This window comes from Strongylocentrotus purpuratus, unplaced genomic scaffold (assembly GCF_000002235.5).
Source record: "Strongylocentrotus purpuratus isolate Spur 01 unplaced genomic scaffold, Spur_5.0 spur5_scaffold_21, whole genome shotgun sequence".
Lineage (NCBI taxonomy): Eukaryota > Metazoa > Echinodermata > Echinoidea > Camarodonta > Strongylocentrotidae > Strongylocentrotus > Strongylocentrotus purpuratus.
In genome coordinates, this window is record NW_022145607.1 from 11,643,643 (window position 1) to 11,667,689 (window position 24,047).

The 24,047-nt window shown below is 39.1% G+C and overlaps 2 protein-coding genes across 4 annotated transcripts; one reads left to right on the forward strand and one right to left on the reverse strand.

The window, feature by feature from the left end:
* Positions 1–272: 272 nt before the first annotated feature.
* LOC115928201 (creatinase-like) lies at positions 273–9,659 on the reverse strand. 3 transcript variants are annotated; one of them, XM_030995139.1, is made up of 6 exons: positions 9,470–9,659; positions 5,060–5,158; positions 3,748–4,366; positions 2,775–2,889; positions 2,233–2,480; positions 273–1,390 (listed from the first exon to the last, which is right to left on the reverse strand). In XM_030995139.1, the coding sequence occupies exons 2-6, from the start codon at positions 5,135–5,137 to the stop codon at positions 1,191–1,193; spliced, it is 1,260 nt and encodes a 419-aa protein (XP_030850999.1). In that variant the 5' UTR covers positions 5,138–5,158; positions 9,470–9,659; the 3' UTR covers positions 273–1,190. The 3 variants fall into 3 exon arrangements, with proteins under 3 accessions (XP_030850999.1, XP_030851000.1, XP_030851001.1); XM_030995140.1 differs by lacking the exon at positions 9,470–9,659 and adding an exon at positions 6,437–6,702; XM_030995141.1 differs by lacking the exon at positions 5,060–5,158.
* A 9,059-nt stretch (positions 9,660–18,718) lies between these two features.
* Positions 18,719–21,008, forward strand: LOC105445054. Its single transcript, XM_011680070.2, has 3 exons — positions 18,719–18,919; positions 19,146–20,430; positions 20,779–21,008. The coding sequence occupies exons 1-3, from the start codon at positions 18,719–18,721 to the stop codon at positions 21,006–21,008; spliced, it is 1,716 nt and encodes a 571-aa protein (XP_011678372.2).
* Positions 21,009–24,047: the final 3,039 nt, after the last annotated feature.

The following is a 24,047-nucleotide window of genomic DNA, read 5'->3' on the forward strand; positions in this document are numbered from 1 at the left end:
CACGAAATGTTGTATTAAGATTTGGCTACCCCCCCCCCCCTTGACGCCGTCTGGATCCTCTGCAGGCGCGGATCCACGGGGGGGGGGGGGCTGGCGGGTCAACAACAACAAAACAAAAAACAAAATTCTCACGAATTAGGTGAAAAAAACAAAAATAGTGGTCTCATCCCCCCCCCCCCCCCCACTTATTCACCGGCTGACTGAGTCGGCGCAAAATATTTCCTAAAAAATTGGACAAAAAAAAGTGCCTCCTTCACCCCCCCCCCCCCCCCACCGGTAGCTTCCCGCCGGCTGGATCCGCCACTGGTACATGCAGGCCTGCCGTCTATAACTCAAAGTAGCTACGTGCTATTATATAAAACAAACAAGTATCCGGAGGAATGAGGATAGTAGTTTTTAAACAATAAATGATTTCCCTAATGCTTATTCATAATTCTGATAGAATTAGACTATCTTTAGGAAATACATCTAATATACAGTTTGAGTAAGCTAAAAGACATGTTTGATGGCAATAACATTTGGAGTCTTTTACCGAATTTTTCCATTTCTTGTTGATAATTGATCGGTGGAAAAATTACTTGCACGGAGTCCAAAGTCAGGTGCTTTTTTAAAGGGCCTATAGATGCGAAAATTGTATTGCTTGTCCCGGGCGCGACATTGGATTACCGCAGCTGGGTAATGGCATGCAACAAAGAAAATATTGAGACATTCATACCGTGTTATTATTCGCCTGCTACTATTTAAAAAAAAAAATCTTCTTGATGGGAAATTATTTTGGGGTACGACGGCAACAGCTCTGTCCTATATTCTGGATATGCCACCAATTTAGTAGAGTTATATGTATTTGTATGATGATGAATGACTAAGAAAAATGGTTTCTCACTATACGTACGGTCTACATCTTACGAATATGATGATTAACTCTCCCTTCTACTTGCTTCCATTTATTTAGTTTTCCTCTTTCTACCAGTTTTGAAACATATTTATACAACTAATCGATTACTCAATCTTAGAGCGAAACTTATTTGACATTGGGGGAGTGAGTTAATCTGCTGGGAGGGACCTTTGTCCACCCCACTCCTCCCCCCCCCCCCACCGAAGATGGAGTTATGCCCATTGTATTACACTGAACGATAACACTTGCTTATACAAATAGATTGGCCATATTTAATATTTTCCCTGTAAGAATATCATTTTTTGACGACAAGGTGCTCTGGACCAAATGGGAAATGAGTGATGTTTCGAGCGCCATCTTTGGTCACGACGAGAATGTTGTGTTCCCTGTAGCCTCCTGCACCAGGCTCTCCTTCGGGTATGGTGACCATAGGCTCCATCGAGACCACCATGTTGGGTTCTAATACTGTCTCGATGTCTTCACGTATCTCCAGAGCTTCATGCAATAGAAGAAACATATTAATCATGTTTACCAAATGCAAGATCGGTCCTGTCTTTTTGGAGCACAACTCGATATAGGCCTAGCATATTCGCACTCATTCATATATTTGAAACTACTGAATTGAAAACAGGTAATGCTATTACTTTCTATGTTGATAGTTAACATAATTATTATTGGATTGACCATGAGTCTGCTAAATTATAGAATCGATAACTCAGCAAGGTTAACACAGCATCTAAAGTTAAGTAGAGATTACTGCACAGCTATAGGACTCAAAATACCGGAAATAATGAGGGACTTCCGACATTTCGAGGGTAAAAAAAGGCCTATACCTGCCCTCAAAAACAGAGAGCCCGCCCCCTCTTAATACTGTTCATATGCCAGTGTGCCTATATAAAACACGAGCGGGCATTCGTTGGTTCTGAGGATTCTCATCTATAGCTAGGAGAGAAAGGGAAAAGAACGGGGATGAGAGAGAGAAACAGAGAAAGAGGAAACAAAAGGGAGAGAGGAGGGGACAGAGCGCACGCGAGAGAGAGAGAGAGAGAGAGAGAGGGGGAGGGAGTGGGAGGGAGAGAAAGAGAGAGAGAGAGAGAGAGAGAGAGCGTGGAGGAGAGGGAAAGAGAAACACTACCGTTATAGGGTGGAGTCGGCGTACCGCCCCCCCCCCCCCCCTCTCCTCCCCGTTTGTTTTATTATATTAGATACGCCACTGAAGAAAGAAAAAATATATAAATCGCCGTTGGGCAATTTGAGCTCCCCTTCTTCTAAAGTTGCTTCAAAGCATATTTATGTATTATATTGATTAAAAAAAGAACAAAAACATATTTTCTCACCAGCCTCTCTGCCGTAATAGTGACATAGCACACCGAACGAATGGCCGTAGCCGAAGCTCCGGTACTTGAGGAGATCGAATTTGCGATACATGTCGTTGAGCTCGGCGGCGATGTCGCACACTCGAACACCTGGCTTGATCAGGGCCATACCACGGCGATGGATTTCGCAGTTCTTCTTCCATACTTCCATGTGACGGTCTGAGGGGACATGGTCGCAGAAAAGCGTGCGTTCGAGAGCAGTGTAATATCTAGAATAAAGGACGCAGGAGGCAGCGTGATATATTAGACTATCGAATTACATGATTGTAATTATCAGATTATTTTACGATTATCTTTTCTTTCTTTTTCCTTTTCCTCGCTGAAAATTTATATTATGAGAATTATTTAATACGAAAAATGTAAATAGTTATCATCTCTGTATTATATTATCACTGAGGGGCCCGTCTTTTTAAGAGTTGCGTTTGATCCCAATCAATCAATCAATCAATCAATCAATCAATCAAATATCAGTGGTATTGGTGTAAAGTGTAAACTCATCTTACCCAGCGATCATGGGGAATGTGTTCATACTAAGAATGTCGCCTTTCTGGATTTTGCGTGACGTCACAGGGTTATGGGCTCCGTCCGTATTGATTCCAGATTGGAACCAAATCCAGGCTGAGGGAGGAAGAACATATACAAATTGCGATACCAGGGGCCGTTTCTCGAAACTGTCATAAATAACTTCTTAGATATCCTATTGCAACCCCGGCCCCCCACTCAGGGGTCGGAATGACCGCATGCGTGTTGCCAAAATGTCCGGTAAAGGGGTACTTTTCGTGCGACAAAGTCCGGCCCGAGAATTGTAAAAAAAAAAAGGGGTGTATTTGACTTTTCACCCGGAGATTTCTTTAAAAAGGGGGTGTTTTTTCTTTTTTTCTCTCATCTCTTTGGACTCCTGAGAAATTATTCCGAATGTAGGGGGGTACATTGAGCATTTTTCCTGATTTAGGGGGGTCTCCAAGGCAGGAAAAGCCTGTGAAAAGCCCGCGAAAGGGGGGTTCGAAAATGTTGGCAGTCCTCAGATAGGGGGTGCTTTCAAAAAGAGGGAACGAGCATATGCTTACCCTAAATAACACTGTGTGGGGGGCCGGGATTGCAACGTGTGTAATAGAATTAACACGCGTTTCTATGGGATGTCCACGAACTTAGACTAATGACGGTTTCGGGAAACTGGCCCCAGTGGTGTATAGCCACAATGGGAACGTGCCCCCTAATCAAGTGGTGGAAAAATAAAAAGAATTACAAGCGAGAACAGAGAGAAAGGGAAAAGCAGATGAGGGAAAGGACGAGGAGAGAAGACACCACCCACACCTTCTTCCGAAAATGCATCTTATTAGTAAATCAGTATCTGAGTAAGACTGGTGCCCCCTAAAGAGGGGCAGACAAGGCAAACAAAATATCATGAATAAAGGGGATAAAGAGAAATAACAAAAATGTTACAGAAAAGAATGGACAGATGATTTTGTGACTTACTATCTCTAAGCTCTGCATCTGGGAAACTCTTGGCTATCTCCATGACCATGGCCTCAGTCCCACGGAGGGCCACTTCGTGTTCACCAACACCCTCTGCAATGGCGTCGACCACCGCTTTGCCTCCAAGATCACATATCCTAGCACCTTCAGTGATCAGCGCAATCTCCTCATCAGACTTGATCAATCTCCGCATCATCATCGGTGTTCCGACGTCGACGATGCCCTTTCCCGAAACAGCCTTGTCGAGCTTCACTTTATTCTCCAGCGTCATGTGGTCGAACTCGCAACCAATCTTCGATCCCGAAGGCACATCGGCCAGTTCCTGCTGAACGGCCGTCCAGAAGTTGTCCCGTTGCCAGTCCGTGTAGACGACGTTACCTCCAGTACTGGTCCGTCTCCAGGGTTGTCCAGCGTCAATTCCTGCAGAGATGCTTGTGACTTTGTCTGCAGTGACGATCAAGCCATAGGGACGACCGAAGGAGCAATAGAGGAAGTCTGAGAAGTAGTTCACGTTATGCATTGAGGTGAAGAGGATTCCACCGATGTCATTTTCTGCCATGTATTTCCTCACCATCGCTATCCGACGGTCCATCTCTGCTTTCGAAAAAGTTGGAGTGACCTGCAAGAGCAAAAATAAAATAATGATAATAAAAAGTTTTCGAGATTTCAATGTTCACTTGCTATTTGCTCCAGGACCCGAATATGTGGAGACTGTGCCTTCTCCGCAGCCCTGACACTTTGGAACAGGGACCCGTTTCACAAAGCCTTTTTTCAATGACAAATGACAAAAATCAGTGACAAATCTGCTGATAACCAATCAGAAACGAGGATTTCAGTAGCTTATAACAAAAACTGTCATTTGTCACTGATGAAAAGTTCTGTGAAACACCCCCCCCCCCCCCGGTTACCTATCGAGGTGCAAAATGCAAGCCCCATTGTGATAATGCGTTCGTTTGTTTGTCCTGTTATAATTATGTTCATATATTTCATATTATCATGTTACTTTGTATCAGGCTATATGCTTTGTAATACGTTAAAGAATGTACAATTTTGTTAATTTCGTGTACTATTGTCAATACTCCATGTTGGGTCTATAACGTCATGACTATCACTACATGATTTTCGTTTAGTTTAGAAACATTGACGTAATAGGCCGTTTTTGTAATGTAATCAAATGTAAATTTGTACATCTTTGAAATCGTTACGTTGGTTTTTCTTAGGTCTTTCGTGTTTGTTGCAGCTGTAACGATGATATGCAGATTCCAAGAAATTGGAGACAACAACAACAACAAAATGATCAAATTTCACCTACCTTCTTTCCGTTGTTCATGGTATAAAGTTTGGGCATTTCATCGTTGGACGAATCCTGGGGAGCGTGAGCGCGATCCATCTTGTTTGTCTATTATTGAATCTAAACAGAATAGCATATACTTATATAGATATTTTAAAGAATTAAATAAAACATGACAGCTATACTTTGTGCATAATTTGTGCATGATATAACATCACCTATGTTGTTTTGCCCGTGTTGTTACGCGATTAGCATTCTGACTATTGAGGTACGAGTACAAGTATTGTAACTGGTGAATTAAATAATTCATATTTCGCACTTCACAAAGACTTTAATATAGCCTCATCCACAGAAATAACTTAAGTAGTATTCTGAGATATTTATTGTATTCTTGCCCATTAATCTACAAGATTCCCCATCAAAGTGTATGCGAGAGGTATAAGCAAGATATTCTTAGCATAATGTACAGTTTCTCAGGATGACATGGGCAACGCCATTTTCTTGATAACGTGACGTATGTGCGAAGTCATTTTTCAAGTAAAGTGTATTCAAATGTATGGCTGCTTCCTTCCCGCGTGAGTGTGGTGGTGACGTATTTCATTCACATGTTACAAACTACATTATCGTTTGTACTACAATCACGGTCGGAACTCAAATTGAAGAAATGAGTTGTTGCTCTTCTGGGGTACGTGACGGTTTAGCATGATTGAAATATAGATATGTCAACTGCTATATTTTTAGTATTTTTGAATAAATAAGTTACGATTGTTTCTGTGTTATATATTTCTCATGAAATTTGAAAATTTGACATTTTGCTCCGTTGGGGGGGGGGGGGTAAGGTCTGCTTTTTTAGGTCAACCATGGGAATTTTTTTTTTTTTTTTTTTTTTTTTTTTTAAATTAAAAAAAAAAAAATCCAAAAGGAGGGGTTTTAGAGAAATTTAGGGGGGGGGGGGGGGTTTACACACAAAAAATTACCAAAGGGGGTGTTTAACCCCCCCCCCCCCCCCCCCCTGTGTACGCGCCTGCTAGTGTTTGTAAATTAACCTCGGTGAACTTCTGGTTATGACGGTTTCGTAAAACGTTCGATGCCCTCGATCGTGACTAAAAAAGGATTATGTATACATGTACCAGGGAACAGATATCTAAATATGTTCCTTCAAACATCTACTGCAGATTCTTGTTAAACATCAGTCACACACCAATACAGAGAAGGACCACTTACTGAATACCTAACAAAATTACATTACCACCCCCCCCCCCCTTCCCTCCGCCTCCATCGCCAAAAAGTTGGTCGATATGAAGTCGGTTTGTGGGTCGGTTGGGGGTGTGTCGTGAGATACCAAATAAAGCAAATAAACCAAAATTACCAAATAAACAGGACAGAAATATTACATACCTTTCAGTTGAAAATGTAGATATTGTCTCTCAATCTGCCTGGATATAGGCCTACTTGTCATATGACCAATGCAGCTAGACGGCTGTGAGAATATTATACTACTATAACTGTATGGCCTAATGAAATATGGTTTCGTGATGCACCAGTAACAGGAGCTAGTACAGCTAACAGGAAACCCCGTGCGAAGCTGGTTTTTAACAATAGGATCTTATCTCCCCCACAGATCTTCCTAATCCGGAATACAAACCCGTTATATCCAGGGAAGCATTACATTGTCCAAATAGAAGAATGTTTACTTGGGCCTAATACACGACCTTCTTTTATGGCTAACCAATGACAAGTGCATACGAAAATGAAATAGGGTTCATGATTCCAAGGTTCATAATTCCGAGAATGCAATATAGAATTCTCTTTTGTTGTCAGATTTACGAACACAATGGATACTATTTCATTTTCGGGACAGCTAACCTTCGGAATAATCAGGCACGGAGACATTGTATGCATCCAGGCGCGGATCCAGGGGGGGGGGGGGGGGGGGGGGGGGAAGGAGGAAAAAAAAGGAGGAAAAAAAAGAGGAAAAAAAAGGAGGAACACAAAAAAAAAGGAGGACAAAAAAAGAAGGGAAAAAAAAAAGAAAAGCGAGAGAGAGAGAGAAGGAAAAGAAGGGAAAAGGGGAAAGAGAGAAGAGGAAGAAGAAAAGAAAAGGGGCAAGGAGTGATCGGGCGGGGGGGGGGCGAAAGAGCCTCGCCTCCCCATCCCCGCTAAAAAAGGAGAGAAAAAAGGAAAAGGAAAAAAGGAGAGCTAAAAGGGACCCCCAAAAAAGGTGAAAAGAAGGGGAAATAGATCATTTGCAGTTAATTCCCGTCAACAACGTGTGGAGAAGGGTGGGGGTTAGGTTTTAGAATGTGAAATTTGTGCGTAGTCAGCAATAGACTTGTTTACTAATAAACGACGAATGCGTTTGCGTTTACATTCAAATTTATGGACGTTTCTTTACTTGGGACCTATAGTGACGAGTTATTTCATGTACATTAATGAATGAACTACTTTACTTAGAATCCAGTCTGCATACATTATTTGTTGCTATATCGGACACGCTTCGGGCAAGCTTTCAGATTTTCAAGAACAACTTTGTTTTAACTTTATGCATAGCATTTGAATATGTATGTAAACATGTCTATTTTGTACGTGTCCCGAAACCTCAGGTTAACTTTGAATCTCCCTTTATGCATAATTTATAATATCATCTCTACGGATGGAATTCTCTTTGTATGTATTACTTGTTGCTATGTCAAGCAGGGCTCCCACTTAGCCGAGTTGGAGCCTCGAGTTGTGGCGGTGCGAGCTTGAACTCCCGTACACTCGCGTGAACTCGCTTGAAATGTACTAATTTTTTATTTACATTTACATATTTGCATGAGTGACCTACGACCCAACATCGAGTTTCCTACGATGGATGTACGAGTGAACCAATCGTATTACGAGTCACGCGAGCTCGGTATGAGTTGCGATGACCTGTATACGACTTGTACCTATCTACCAACGAGTTATCAAGATCTTCTAACGAGTGATAAGAGTTTTCTACGCATAATTTTGGCCAAGGGCGATTAAGCGACTTCCAAAGTGGGGGGGGGGGGGGCAACAACAAAAAGGGGCACTTTCTGGAGAAAAAAGGGCACCTTCAAAAGGAAATGTCAAAGCGAAAATGCACATTTTTTGTTGGTATATACCCCTATATTGTGAATACATTATCAGGAACGATTTCAATATTTGTTTAACGTTGTACACAGAACAGGATATTGCTTAAGCATCATACTTTGCAGTTGGGTGTGATGGTTTCAAATATCAATTTGGGTGCGAGGATTTTTAAAATATTTGTTATAGATTTGTGAGTTCAGTGCGTAAAATTACATTTTATAAATAAGAAAAATCCCAATCCTAGTGGGGTTATAAGCCCATTCTCATAACAAAAGACTGAAAAGCCCTTTGATAAATAGCATAAGTATATCATCTATAAAAGCGAGTGAGCTTTGAGACCAAGCTTTATATAGGGGGAGGTACTCTTAGTCGCTTGAAATTAGGGGCGTGATGAAAGGAGAAGGGGACACTTATCCAAAGTACAAAGAGTAGTTATCAGAGGTTAACGTGGGGCACGTCTTACACCTTCAAAAAGAGGCACTCACCAGGGACGATAAAAGGCACTTATGAAAATAGGATATGGGCATTTGAAGTAACTTCTCGTACCTGAAAAAAGGGGAATTATTAGAGGTAAAAGGGCATGTATCACATTTGAAAAGGGGCAATGACCAGTTTTGAAAACGGACACTTACGGTAATTAAAAGGGGGCACTTACAATCAACGAATAACAGAAATCATCATACAATAGCAATATTGTAAGAACAAACATTCTAGAATTATAATGTTTTCCGTCTTCTTATCCTAATGGATACATAACCAAACAATTAATATCAAACGTCTTGTACATCACACTTCTTAACAATTTCATCCTTAAGCATGTTCCTTTGAAATTGCTAAATACTACCTGTGAATGTATTCTATACGCTAACCAATTACAATATACAAACCCGAGAACTAACCCGGATCATGTTTATATCTAAGATACCATGTTCATATAAACCATGACTTTTCCTTTAACTATCCTTATGTTCTCATGAACATACATACTAATAAAGAAGTCATACCATTATCATCAAACGGTATCCAAGTAAACTCCCTTAAATAATCAAGGATTATTTAATACAAGTTATATTATTTCAGCCAATAAAACTAACAATTGACTATAAGAAATAACCTCAAAGTGTAGTTTAACAAACACTAAACTGAATCTCAAAAGTAGTAATGACCCTTTAAATCATCACATCAAAATGACTACTCTAATAACAAACTATACTACTAAATACTAAGGATGGAATACCAGTAAAATGTATTACTTTAGCATGAATATATAACATATACAATATACATGTATACATACTAATATCAAAATAATTGACAGAAATAATATTGTCTTACCTGGAAATAATCAAAGATGAGGAGAAACAAGTCAGTTGGTGTACTCAGTGCTCACTCAAAATGTAGAATGACACATGTTGTACACTATGCATGCTGACCGATCCCTGCTCAAGTCTTAATCTCCAAGTTCGTCCATTTATGCTGGTAGGGTAATGTTTACTAAACTGGGGGGGATTAATCCTTAGTCTGTACTGTGCTCACTGGACATAGCAAACTCACATAAACTTACTAAACAATACAAAGTTAGGAACAAAGGGGTGGGCATTTACTAACTAAAGTGGAGTGGGTATTTACTAACTAAAGTGGAGTGGGTATTTATTAATGAGTCATCAAAGAGTATATCTGTATAGGAGTATAACACAGCACATAGTATATCTCTATAGGGGTATAACACACACAGAGTATATCTCTATAGGGGTATTACATATAGATAATATAAATAAATATGTACTGTGACCACGTCTCATATGATACTCAATGCATATGATAGATAGTAAGTGGAAGGTGATAAAAAGTATTGTTAATGCCTAGGTCACACATGCAGCGGCGGCCGTGCGGTTTAAAATATCCACGGCCAAAAGCAATAGGACCGCCGCACAGTGGGCCAGGGAGGAACCAAAGTGCGCCAAAACTAAGTTTGGGTGATTTTTTTTTCAATTTTGTTCTTGCCCAGTTGAAAGATATTACATAGAAGATTACCTCAGTGAAATATTTAATTCCGGTATGCACAATAAGGGTATAAATTTACTACTTCAAACAGCAAAATCCTACATATTCACAGTTTTAGTGCAAAAGTGACTTATTTTATAAATCTTTCAATTCAACATGAAGTTTTTAAGTTATTGATAAGAAGTTGCTCTCACATATTCCTGATTGTTCATTTCGTTGAATGAATGGGTTAAAATTAATAGAAACACAATCTTCATGATATATTATAGGGTAATTTACTGAAAAATGGACTAATTATCCATGTTTTTTATAAATTCAGAAGAAATGTTTAGATCTCCGCGGTGTACCGCTTAAATTTTAATACCACCATTTCCTCTGATGTCTAAGCTTTAGGCTGCCCGATCTTGCCTGTTGTTATGTTAGAGCCGATTTTCCTTAACACATTGCCCCGAAAAATGTGGGTTTTTGGGGTCCGCGGCTGAATCATGAAGGATTCGTGGCGCGAGGGGGCGCGTGACACTTGTTCTGACACCGCGGACCAAAATAAACACAGTTTCCGGGGCAATGTTGCAAGGAAAACGGCTCTAACATAATAACGGGCAGAATCGGGCAGCCAAATCTGGTATCAACTTAAAGCTTAGACATCAGAGAAAATGTTGGTAATAAAATTGAAGCGAAAATCCCTGGAAATCCAAACATTTCCTCTAGGTTTATAAAAAATAAATCCCCAAACATGAGTTTTGGCGCACTTTGGTTCCTCTCTGGCCCACTGTGCGCCGCAGCATTCCCACGGTCACATACGGTAACGGTCAGATTATGTGAGGGTAGCCGCTCGGCATATTTTTAATTTGTGGAAACAGAACATATGTACGGCCTTTGAAGTGATACTGATGACGCACGGTCGCCTTAGGGCGTCCTTGCGGCGGCCGTCGCTTTTTGACAAATACTAAGGCAGACGCAAGGTAGCCGCAAGGTGCCAGCAAGGCGGCCAAAGGGAACCGTGCGGCTAGATTGATGCTACCGCTTTACCCCTGGAGTATATAAAACGCAAGGCTACCGTACGCCCGACGTACGGTCGCCGTGGAACCACTCTACGGCATCATACGGCATGTCTAATCGCTACATCGAACCTAGAAATGAAAACAGTTATAACTCCGCGTTATAATCCTACGGCGACACGTATACGGCCTGAAAAGATAGGCATACGCCCTAGGATGACCGTGAGGCCACCGCAGATTTCCTGCGGCCGCCGTAAATATCTCTCGATTTTGGGGGCGTACGGCCGCCGTTACCTATAGTCGTAGAGCAAATGTGACCTAGGCATTAGCAATGCTTTTAAATTAGAGGTTCCTGATAAAATAGACATTGTAATTAAGACGTAATTTAGAGGGACATTTAGAGGGACATTATTCATCATACTGGGAAGCAACTGTTCTGTGGATTGGCAGGTACAATGTACAATGACCATTGCCATTATGCACCACTATGTGTGTAATGCGCCTCTTTAAAAAAAGATCGTTTAATTATTATAATCTTAGCCAACCACTCTAGAGAAAAACAGAAGAAAAAAAATCAGTGAATTAGACCGGTGAAAGTTTGATTGAAATCGGACTAGAAATGAAAAAGTTATGAATTGTTGAGGTATGGGCTCTTCAAATTGGCTGAACCGGTAATGTCTATGTGATGTAGTGGCGGACAACGTTCCCATTTGTTCCAACGCACAAAGTGACTACAATTTCAAATTTTCAAAAATGCATTACTCAGGAGTGTTTATTCTCTTTAGAGGACCTATAGTAATGCATTGACCAAACTGACATTTTGATATTCGACTTTTTTTGTCCTCTTTGCCTCATCAGAGGATTTAAGTATACATGGTTTACATTCAAAAATACAATAATACAAATCAAGCTTACACATAATCACAAAATCATCATTATTGGCATAACAACAATTTAAATTAAGTTTTGCTTTGCAAAGCATTCGACTTAGTGATCTCACAGATCAAACATGCATAACTTTCACATCATTTTTGTCTTATTTTTTTGAAACTTTTGCAATTCTATGGTATGTTATTTTTCTTTTTTCATAGAAACTAACTCTTTTTCAAGGGTTAGATTGCCCTTTAAGTTAAAGTCTTTGCGATCAGGCTATTTTACTTTCCATTTTCAAAGCACGTAGAATGGTTAATCATGTTTATTCTCTCAACTCTGAGTTGTCCCCTGAACATTACGAACTTGTTCAGAGGTAGACCCAGATGTTGTAAGGTCGAAATAATTCCAACATTTTCTGTCTGCGTTGAGTAGAATTTTAGGAATGGTAATTGGGTTTGCCCCCTCCCCCCTCCCCCCCCCCTTCACCCCCTCCGTCCATCCGCCAGTGATATATAATGTTTGATTTCCCGATGTGTTTTTCCTGTAGGAGAGAACACGCATACTTCCTCGTTACAATCAACCTTGTGATTATAACTTTCAATTTCGCATTATAACGAAATAATGTCTTTGCTCGCATGCCTAATGAAGGCTCGAAACACCATTGATCACGTATCGAAACAAAATGTCATATACATGTAACCTTACTTTGATGAAATTCCCCACCGTTGTCATTAAACCATAACATGTATTACACAAAACACAAATCAATATCATTAAAAGATTACAATAATTGAAAATCATTGAAATTACAATAAATTATTGTAGGTGCTTAGTGAACAATGGATGTTTCTTCTAAAATGCTTCTACGCACTTAAAAACACACACACAGTACATACATGTAGTTCATCCCAGATATGTAGAATTAGAAGAGGAAGAGGTTATATGATACAAAATATTCTTTTTGAATCATTAATGATAATAATTCAGACATTTGTTACGCGCAACATATCCACCCAGAGGGTGCTCAAGGCGCTAACAATGAGCTACATAATATACTTAGATATAATTTTATAAAAAAAGAAGAAGATGATATTAGTCAAAGTTGGCCATTAGATAAGTTTTCAGACTGGCGTTGAAACTATCATTGCCTCTCTGAGATGAAAATTCCTTAATTATTCCTCTCAAATATTTCTTGCATGAGCTCCCTCGTTTTGATCTCGTGCATGAATAATAATAGTGGGTTTTTGTATAGCGCTCATGTCTGTCAGATTTGACACTCCTGCATGGCGCTCCACAAATATTACCCTGCATGGCTTTCTTTACCAAACCGAAATAAGTCATATCAACAGTACCTAACAATTTGAAAAAGAATTCCATCATCAATGTTTTCTATAATGTAGAAAGACAATCGCGGCATTCACCCCTTTTCCTTTTTTCATCCTCTTGAATAATATGGAAGGAGGACATATTATAGCAATGGGGTGACCACAAATCTAGATTATCCCCCGCCCCACATTTATAAAAAAAAAAAAACCTCCATACGCCCCAGCATGGCCTTTGTCCTAATAACACATCATTAATTTAATGGACAGAGACGGAGATTTGTATGTAATAAAAAGATACATGTCTTGAAAGGAGACTCTGATTGATTGCACATCGAAACATTCTGTAAGTCTAGAACAATGAGGACTAAACCTGACACTCTTCACAAAACGATGTTTAGCTGCAATTAGAAATCGCTCGTAGCATGAATATAGTAACGGACAAATCTCACTTCTCATTTGTCAACCAATAGTATATATTCTACTCTTACACGTTCAATTTCACTTTGGACTGTAGATGAAAGCGGATACTGTAGGCTATGTCTTCATTTTGTACATGTGTTGTTAAAAATATCTTTTATGACGAGTTTTTAGTTGTTGTTTCTTGAAAGACAAATATGTATAATAACTCTTCGAGTGGCACACTACGGCCGAATCCACCTGATGGGTATGAAACAATTCTCTATGCTACAAGGTACGTACAAATATCAGCTAATATAATACGAGGTACAAAATTATTTTGTGATTTGAAAGTATAACTACTTTCTTCAAATATAAAACATGAACAAGAGCAAAATGATATTGATTTTGATATACATTTCTTTCAGATAGAGTTGAGCTACTATATCTACGCTAAGGTATTATATTAAGCAGGAAGTGAGCTCTGTGTCGAGGAAGTTCATTTTATCAAAAGCAGAAAGTAGAAAGACATATGATCAGTGAAAGTGTAAGGACACTCCATAAGAAAATTCAATAATAACTAAGCCTTTTTTTTCTAGAAAGTTGTAACTGATCAAACGTATATTGGTAACATGCACTACTTCATGATACTGTTATGGATTTCCTCTTTTATTAGTTTTTCACTGAAAATTCAATCCTTTCTCATGGTTGTTGATAAAATAAGTGCTAAATGAAATCTAGGTCACAGTTATTATAAAGCAATTGTTCTCTCCAAAAAAGGAGAAAAATAGGAACGTTTCAGGACATGAAAATTAAGGAGAGGTGCTCAAAAGGAAAGTCACAGAGTAATATTTTTGAGCCCATTTGTGTTTTCTCGATTACAAATTTCAAATGCATAACTCACTTGTCCTTTCTCCAAACATCTTCTTCTCTAATTGTTTGATTGATTGGTTAGTTATAGATAACGAGGCATGATACATTTTACGAAACATTGACATTTCCTAATTTCCTAATGTTTCATAAAAATGTATTATGCCTCGTTATCTATAATTTATAAGATAATATGTATGGAAGTAAGTAATCTTGAATCATAGTTCAAGTTTCAAGTTTATTTTGTTCACATTTCACACAAAAAGAATTCACATAATTGACAAAATTAGAACATAATATGAAATATACTAAACGTGTCACATTATATGATAAATTCTTTGAAAAGACGTCGAAATTAATTGTAATGAATAGTAGGTTGTACAGGGTGAAATGTGAGGAACCTATTAAAACGCTCAGCTTGTAAATTATAGGTTCCCATAAATAAAACTAACATTTGATTGAAGTGGTTGCAATGGTGAAGGACGTAACAATAATAATAATAGGTGGGCATGGAGGCCTTAACATAAGATGATATACAAAGTGAAACAGCGTGATTAATAACATGAAAGAATGTTCTGTAAATCATGGAATGTGGAAATGAAAAGTGAACCTACTTAAAAGCTAGGCTTGTTACGTGTATGTAGGTTCACTATATTAAACTACATGTACAGAAACAAAAAACAGAATACATGTATACACTAGATGGAGACAACACGAGAAATGAAACAAAATACAACGTGTTACAGCTAAAAGTGGTACCGAAATAGAGGGGGAGAACAAAAGGATAAATAGATAGGTAGATATATGGATAGTTGGGTAGATTGAGAGAAAGAGAGAGAGAAAGAGAGTGAGAGAGAGGGGGGCAGAGAGAGAGATAGAGAAGAGAGAGAGAGAGAGAGAGAGTGGATGGGGGGGGGGGGGGCAGAGAGATGAAGCGGGAAGTAAAACGAAGGATAGAGATAGGAGTATAGTAAGATGTGACTGGTATCGTCATGCTATTACAGCCTATACTCGATGCCAAACCGGATTTACCATTTACAGTGTGCCATGAGCAATTTATGTGCAGCATGATCGCACAGATTTTCGAGTAATAAACTAAAAAAATACAGGGACGAAAATGGAAATAATAATAATAAAAGAGACCTGAGATCTGCTTTCTTTGAAATCAAAGTTTATACCAAGAAAAAATAGCGGTTGGAGATAATAGTCAAATTTGGCTGTTTGTCATATACTATTGAACTCAACAACAACAAATATTTCTTTCTCTTGTCATCTGTCTGACCAAGGAGGTACCAGCACGTCCTTGATATGACATGATTTCCTTCTTTTCTGCGATCTTTCACTTTCTAATCTTACTAAGCTCACTTAATGTACTTAATGATAGCACGATATTTGAACCTTTCAAACTGATTTATCATGGATGTATGGAGTATGATAAGTCCTTCATGTGAAATGAAGTACTTTTTTTTTCTGGTCAAGAAATGATTCTAAATACAATTAATAATGTAAAGTACTTATTTTGATAAATGACACATACCCGAATCGAATATAAACAAGACTAGGCTATGTGTTTAGGATGAACGAGGAAAGCACTGGTATCATTGGATTTTTTTTATTATACGGACTCCATTTCAAAAGGCCCTTAGCCAGAGTTCGATGAATAGCGCAATCAGTCAGTATTTATGTATTTAAGCGCAAACTGAAGTTACTATATTTGAGTCGATATCGTCTAGATTTATAGTTGTGATCAATATTTAAGAAAATTAATTATTATATAGGTCAGCATAATTCTACTCCCATCTCTCACATCTATTCATCTGTCTGTCTTTTTTTGTTTTTGTCTGTGTTTCAGCCCTGTTGCTCATTGTATTTTCCTGTTTCTCTTGTTTATAGCCTTTATTTAGTAGTCAGTAGATTTTATTATACTTATTTATGTTTATATTTTATCAGTTGTTTAGTTTATAGTTTAGTTTTGTCAGCACTTAAATGTATGCATTATTCTTAACTGACGAGTTTTGTTCTTTTAGGACATATTCATAAGCTACTCATGAGGGACCTTAAATCCACAAGCCTTGCTTTCAACCAAGGTCACCTCATCTTTCTTTTGTAACGCCATATTCTGTAAACTTGTTATATTCATGTCATATTTGTAAAGTGTGTTATGAAAGAAAGATAAATAAAACTTGAAACTTGAACTTGATGTTTGGGGGCACATACATGTAATCGATCGAGGTAAAAAAAAAGGGGTCTAAAAAAGTTCAACCGATCTTGGAAATTTTAGGGGGCACGGGGGGGGGGGGGCACGTGCCCCGTGGCTACGTGCCTGCATTTCAATGGCGTTTTCAAATTGACGTCCGGGAGGGGGAGGGGGAGGAAGGGGAGGAAGGGAAGTGGGAGGGGGAGGGAGGGGGAGGGGGGCAGAGACCTTCCGGGACGTGGATGACATCCCTAGTCAAAATAAAACAGTCTAAAATAGTCGAAATATGGCGGGGAAAACAGCACAGTAAAAACATTTTGAATAATTCCAACTCTGAATTATATATTTTGTTCACAATCCTTAGCCTTTAAAAGGTACTATGCCCCATTTGCAGGCCCCAACAGTGAAACGGTTAAATTCTAACGGCATTTGAAAGATTATACTAATTTAGAACTTCCCTAAAAAAAAAAAAAAAGGGGGGGGGGGGGCTTGTACATGTCTTTAAGTGGGAAAATAACGACTATTAGTTGTCGAATCGACTTAAGAGCTATAGAGCCAGTAATTAATAATCTGATTTTCAGACCATTGTAATGGTCGTACGTTTTATGCTGCGCAAAGATTTAATCAGTTTAATTTGGGTCATTACTAGAAGTGGGTTATTGATGTAGACAAATGCTCATGTACCATTTACAGCTCATTTTATGTATGTTATTATACCAAAGAAGATAAAAGCTAGTCAGTCACTCAATAGTGTCTGACAGTGCAGTCTAGCAAGTAAACGGGTTTCCTCGCATAATTTGAATATAGGACACTGCTAACGTTTAATTTTCACAGATAGGACATACATGACATATTCATAATTCCTGCAAAGTTCTACAGAATTTGATGTTGGCTGCAAAAGGGACATAGTATCTTTTAAAAAATGTTCTTGTTTATTTTCCATTTTTAAATAAGAAAATAGAAGATATTAAAGTCGTCTAGTTTTCTAGTGAATACCATAAACAAATATAAAGAAAATAACCCCCAAAATTATTTTCCTAAAGGGAAAGACGACCTGGGATACACCCCGGTAGCCTAGCAAATTAACCATATATCAATTGCAGATTGGTTGTATGGACCTTTTCACCCAATGCCTACTGCAACCGGATTGCTCATGTATTAAGCCTATTTGAATTGGAGAACTCAGTAGTCAAACGGTTAATAGGGCCTTCAAACGTCTAATAAACCCTTCGCTGACAAATCTGGAAGCAGCTTTCGGGACTCGGGAGAGAGAGAGAGAGAGAGAGAGAGAGAGAGAGAGAGGGGGGGGGGGGGGTCCGTTTCAATTTTCCTTTCAAATAAAACATGTTCATCTTGGACCTGCCAGTGGACGCCTGCCTTTGACGTACCCGTCCCCGTCACGAATGTCCGTTGGTGTGTTAAGCCGACCGCACACTTCACGATCGGACTGCGATTCCGTTTGTGAAGAATTTGCTATTATAGTATTCATACGAACATTCGAAGATGTAAAACAGGATTTGGATAGTCACATGATTAACGTAATCTAAATTTCAAGAGATTTCAAACTTTCTTGGAGGAAGAAACGCTAATATAAATATAGATAATAATAATGATGATAACAATAATAACGTTAACAATAGTAATAATAATAATAATAATAATAATAATGATAATAATAACAAAAATAGTAACATATGTATAACGCTAGTTAGCGCTTTATATTATTATTTTTATCACTAATATGAACATTTAAAATTGTAAAGACTTTCATTTTCATAAAAAAAATAATCATTGCCTTTTCTTTGAGAATCTGATCACAGGAGGATTTCAATGTTTGATGTGGTTCTTGCAGAGATTTGTATAAACTTTTGATTTCGATCCCCTCTTATCTGTTCTTCGTCATTGCAGTTTGGTGTTCATCATGGTCTTCGCGTGGCTAGCAAACATCGTAGCGCTCGTGACCATCCTGCGGGTACAGAGCCTTAGGAATACTCCCCACAACACGCTCATCTTAAACCTGACCGTAGCTGATCTAGGTCGGGCCCTCCTCGTCATGCCATTCTCTCTCAAATCGGTCCTTGATGGGGGTGAATACTTGACGGATAGTCCTCCAGCATGTAAGGTGAGCCAATATCCCAAAAGTAAACTGGCAATACAAAGGCCTTGGCAGTAAAATGGGTAGCTAGAGTGGTCATGCATGCATATAGTTCTTGAACTGTACAATGTACATGTACGTCTACATTAAATAAATTATTTTGTATATTAAAAGTTTGATTTTAATCATGACAAAAATAACAAAACACAGATTCTTGAAAGCCTGAAACAAATTTGAATCATGTCCTTTACAGATCGTTGGTTTCTTCACCGTTTTCTTCATCTTCATCAACTTCATCACGGTAGCTTTCATCGCAATAGATCGCGTGATCGTGGTGACCTCTTGCAACAAGTGCAACATCTCTGATTGGACACGGGTTCGTGTCATGGTGGCTTCCGCCTGGCTCATAGCAGCAAGCATTTCTCTGCTTCCTACCTTAATAGAGACAATATCAACCATCAAATACATAGAGGCGTGGAGAATATGCGGTGTACCACCGCATATCGTTGATACATTTAATATCTTCACAAAGGTCATCATGCTTGGTATTGTCTTGCCCACGATGGTGGTTTCATACACCATCATCGCAGTTTTACTCTGGAAAAGAGACCGGAAGCTTACGCGAAGACGTCGACGTGGACTGAGGTCAACCATTGTAGCCAGACCTGCAGTACCGGTTCCCACAAGTCCTGTCGGTTTCCGGAAGGTGACGTTTGACATGAGAGTAACTATACCAGACAGACAATCTGTTGAATTCGGAATTAACGAAGAGCAACCGGTTTCACAATGTCTCGATCAACAGGGATATGAGGCCCCTCCAGGAGTGAACTCATTTGGACACGCATCACAGGATACGAATAGAATTGAGGTGAAAAGCATCAGCAAGGTGGAAGATTGTGATGCCTCACTTGCCTGGAATCGAAACAAACCGATCAAACGTAATAGAAAAAGTGTAATATTCGAGGACAGACACCAGTCGGCTCATGATGGCGCTGCACCGGTTAGGTATGGCCTAGGTGCTCGACTGAGTGCATTGCTAAACATTAAGAAAGAACCTAGCGTAAATGAAGACGTTGCGGATGGTGAAGAAGACAACTGCGTCATCAAAGGATTCAAATCTGCACATGGAACGGGTTTCACCCCTGGTACCAGTATATACTCGGCAGGAACAGGTGAGGACGACACTGGCACGAATTACAGAACTGTCATCGAAACGCGAACCCGACGACTGTCGCACCTCTTCGGCAGTCTCAAGGGGATCGTAGGACTAGGACACTACGGAAGGGAAGACGACGATGATGACGAATTCACGGAGAACTACAGCGACCGAGACGACGAACAGACCTGTGACATTGACTCTGAACCATCTCAAACAATGACCACGCACTCTATGTCACCATCGATGGTGGATTGCGCCACCGGCAAGGACGACGAAAACATGGATGACGTCGTGAGGTCGCCGCGTGTCCGTAGGAGAAATCGCAAGACGAAGCTCGAGAAGCTGCGTAATATTAGGCAGAGGAGAGTCGCCTTAACAGGTAACAAATAAAAAGAATCTAGGAATTGTTCTTACTTGAAACAAACAAATATGATGAATCATTTCCTGTACTACTTGCATTGCTTTTAACATTTTTTAAATTATGAAAGTACTTTTTGCTTGTCGATGTATTGTCCAATATCATTACCGATGACGAAATCATGATTCGTTAAACAAACAAAACCATGTCTTTTTGGAGAGAGAGAGAGAGAGAGAGAGAGGAAGGGGTGGTGGTTCTCTACAGTCTCGTTCCATTTCTTTGCAGTTTGCTTACTATGCGGTTTATGATTTTTGTCATTTCATCGTGATCAAACGCTGTTGATTCCTTTTATTTCCTTTTCCCCTTAAGGTGTACTACTGGTCTGCTGCAACATAGTTTTCTCTCTCCCTCTTGCCGTCTGGAGTTTTTTCGATTCTCCTGCAGACTGGTACGGCGTCCTGGCATTCTGGTTAACATACTGTGTAACGATAGCAGACCCTATGGTGTACGCCTTCATGAACAGACGGGTCAAGAAGGAATTGAAGATGTACAGGAAGACCATCGCCAACAGTTTGCCATGCAAAAATAAAGAAGAATAGTCATATACGTATAGCTAGCCAACATAATGCTGGAAGAAAAAAAAAAGCCTTCTAAGTTCTAGCTTATTCAGAGCCACTTACACACTGAGTTTAGCCAAATTAGTTTCATTTGGAATCAGTGGCCCGAATTCACAAAGGAGGTTAACCTAGGTTTGGAACACGTCGAAACGCGTCATATGACGCACATAAACCTAGGTTTGTCGACAAACCTCCTTTGTGAAATCGGGCCATTATGGCGTATATTCTTTTGTTTTGTATTTGCCCAACGAAGCAACATTCCCCATACTTGTGTGTCCAACTACATGTTTAACGACGATGGCCAAACCATGTATGGTTCTGAGCTTGTGCGTCGCAGTCATAAGTTGACTGCTGCGACAAGTAATGTTCTTATCGGTTTTACTTCTATTTGAAATACCTTTGTGAACTACATGGAACATTTCAACCAATTATGTGTAACAGAAACCATACATTGTAGTCGTTTGACTTCGAACATGTACATCGGTAGTCGAGTATAACCGTCCTCAGCCCCGGACAACTATCCCTAGAACAATTTCTCCCCAAAACTACCCCTTTATTAAACATGTATTGTTGTACATTTAGATGCCCCAATGGGATAAGAGTTCACGGATAGGATAGTCTCGATAGTGAAGTTGTCCAATGGCAATTTCCAGGGGGTCATCAGGGTAATGGTCGTGAGATTTTTGTTTAAATTCATGAAAATCTCTTCAACTAGTAACCTGTTTGGCTCCTATGCTTTTCACGTTTTGCAAGTTCATTCTTAAAGGTAATACAAAGTTTTGGGAAATTTCGAAAATTGGGTGGATAGTGATTCTTTACAATTTTGATATATTTGGATGCCCCTGTGAATGTAATATAAGCACTGAAAATTTTAGCCCCTTAAACACTTCTGTTTTCGAGAAAAATTGAATATAAAGATTTACCGGTGCTCCCGGTAAATTTTGATGAATTTCAAATAGCGCCTACGTCCGTACAATGATAGCTGCGACCATGAAATTCTCAGAATATGTAGTTGTGATACATAATTTCAAAACGGGAATAGCTCATCGGTCGATTTTAGTGAAGAAACATTGTTTTATAGCTCCATTATTATCTTGACCTGAAGAGGGAGCTATACAACATAAAGAGTTTATTATTTACAATTGCATAACTTTAGACTCGATTTCAACCGCGACAACGATCACTGAATATTGAAGCATCGCATATGCTTACAATAATGTTCATTTGAACCAAATTCATGACCCCATACCAAAACTTTGTATGACCTTTAATGTAGAGACAATGTCATACGTGTAGTTGGATATGAACTTGATCGCAAAGGTTTTTAAAAAAGATCAAATGAAATGCATGACAATGATAATGAATTGTATATGGACCCACAAAGTCCGGACATAACCTATGTAGGTACTACAATGCGCTATTTAAATAACCCTAAGTTGATTTCTTGAAAGTCTATGCGATCGTGTTTAAGAGACTATTTGCACGACATAAAATCTGTTATTGATATTAGAATAGAAGTTATTCTGAACTCCCTCCATTTCTCACATCGGCGTAACACTTCGTTACTAATACTAAATCTGTCGTTTTACAGTGAATATTGTTGTCTTACTCAGATCATATGTATCTAGGGAGCTTGACTGACAGGGGGGGGGGGGGGGGGTTCTGAGCCTCAGACGTAGACCTAGAGGGCATATGAACAAAAAATGAAAGTTTATATCTGCCCTAAGTTAAGTATTATTCTGAAGTCATTATTTTCACTGGTTCTCGTGGAAATAGTTTCATAGCTCTCAAGATATCACACATTTCAAAAGGGGCGCCGATTTCCAAGCATTTGCATGATCGTAGTTATGTAACCTTATGTTGATCTCTTGAAAATTAATACATCTCACTCTTATCCGGTGTATCCTACAGTATGTTGGACGTTTGTATGCCTATATTTATCAAAATTAATGATCATTTACAATATATGGATAGTTTTACTAATTTCGTCATAGCTGTACAAATGATACTTGTGTAAATTTCAGTGAATAGAGCCTTTTCAGGGTAGTCTTTCTATATCGAGCATGTGTTCTGCTTCCTTTCCTCTATGAGTAATTAGTAATAGGCCTAAGTAATGTACACTAAAATAAACATAACCTGATCGGTATTACCGATGTATTGTCCATTTAAAAAAAAAGTCACATACGTATATTATATACATCAGATTTGACTTTTGAATCTGGGGACTGACTTCACTTTTCAATCAGCAGACAGGGACAAAAAAAAAGAGAGAGAGAGAGAGAGAGAAAGAGAAAGAGTGAGAGCAAGAGAGAGCCGGAGAGAGCCGGAGAGAATGGGTGGGGAAGATAGGCATACTACATGTAGAGTGGGTGAGATTGTTTAGAGAAAACTAGGGATAAAGTAGAGTGAGAGAGAGAGAGAGAGAGAGGGAGAGAGAGAAAGAGACGGACAGAGATGAAGAGGGGTAGTTCGACGGATAGACAGACAAATAGGTATAGAAATAAAAGGGAAAGGGGTGATCAGTGTGACTATTAAAAGGTAGTCGTACTACTCATGATAGTTTTTTTTAAAGCCCCATTGTACTACAGTAACTTTTAGCTACTTGTGCCCTCTATATAGCAAACAATACATAAGCGGTGCCCGTTGATCCCACATGGTGCCGTTTTTCTTATGTTAATTGAGAGCTGATTTGATGAGATAAACACCTGCCAGTGACCTTCCAGGGAGGTATAATCCTTCCTTGCCAAACTAGTGCAGAGGGGCTTTAAGTGTACGGAGTATGTTTATTATGCGATTTGCAAAGATGTATAGAAGTGACATAAAAAGATCCGTGCCGTGTTGCAAACTAAGTGTTTAATCAGTAATTTTAAAAGAAATTTGCCAGTCAGAAAAAAAAAAGAATTAGTAAATTAAAGGTATGCATTGATACTGTTTGGAAACGATACTGCTGGAATTGTGAATTAAAAGCCACCTCTTGATGTATATGCCCATTATAATCCTTCTTTTACATGGTGGCGTTTA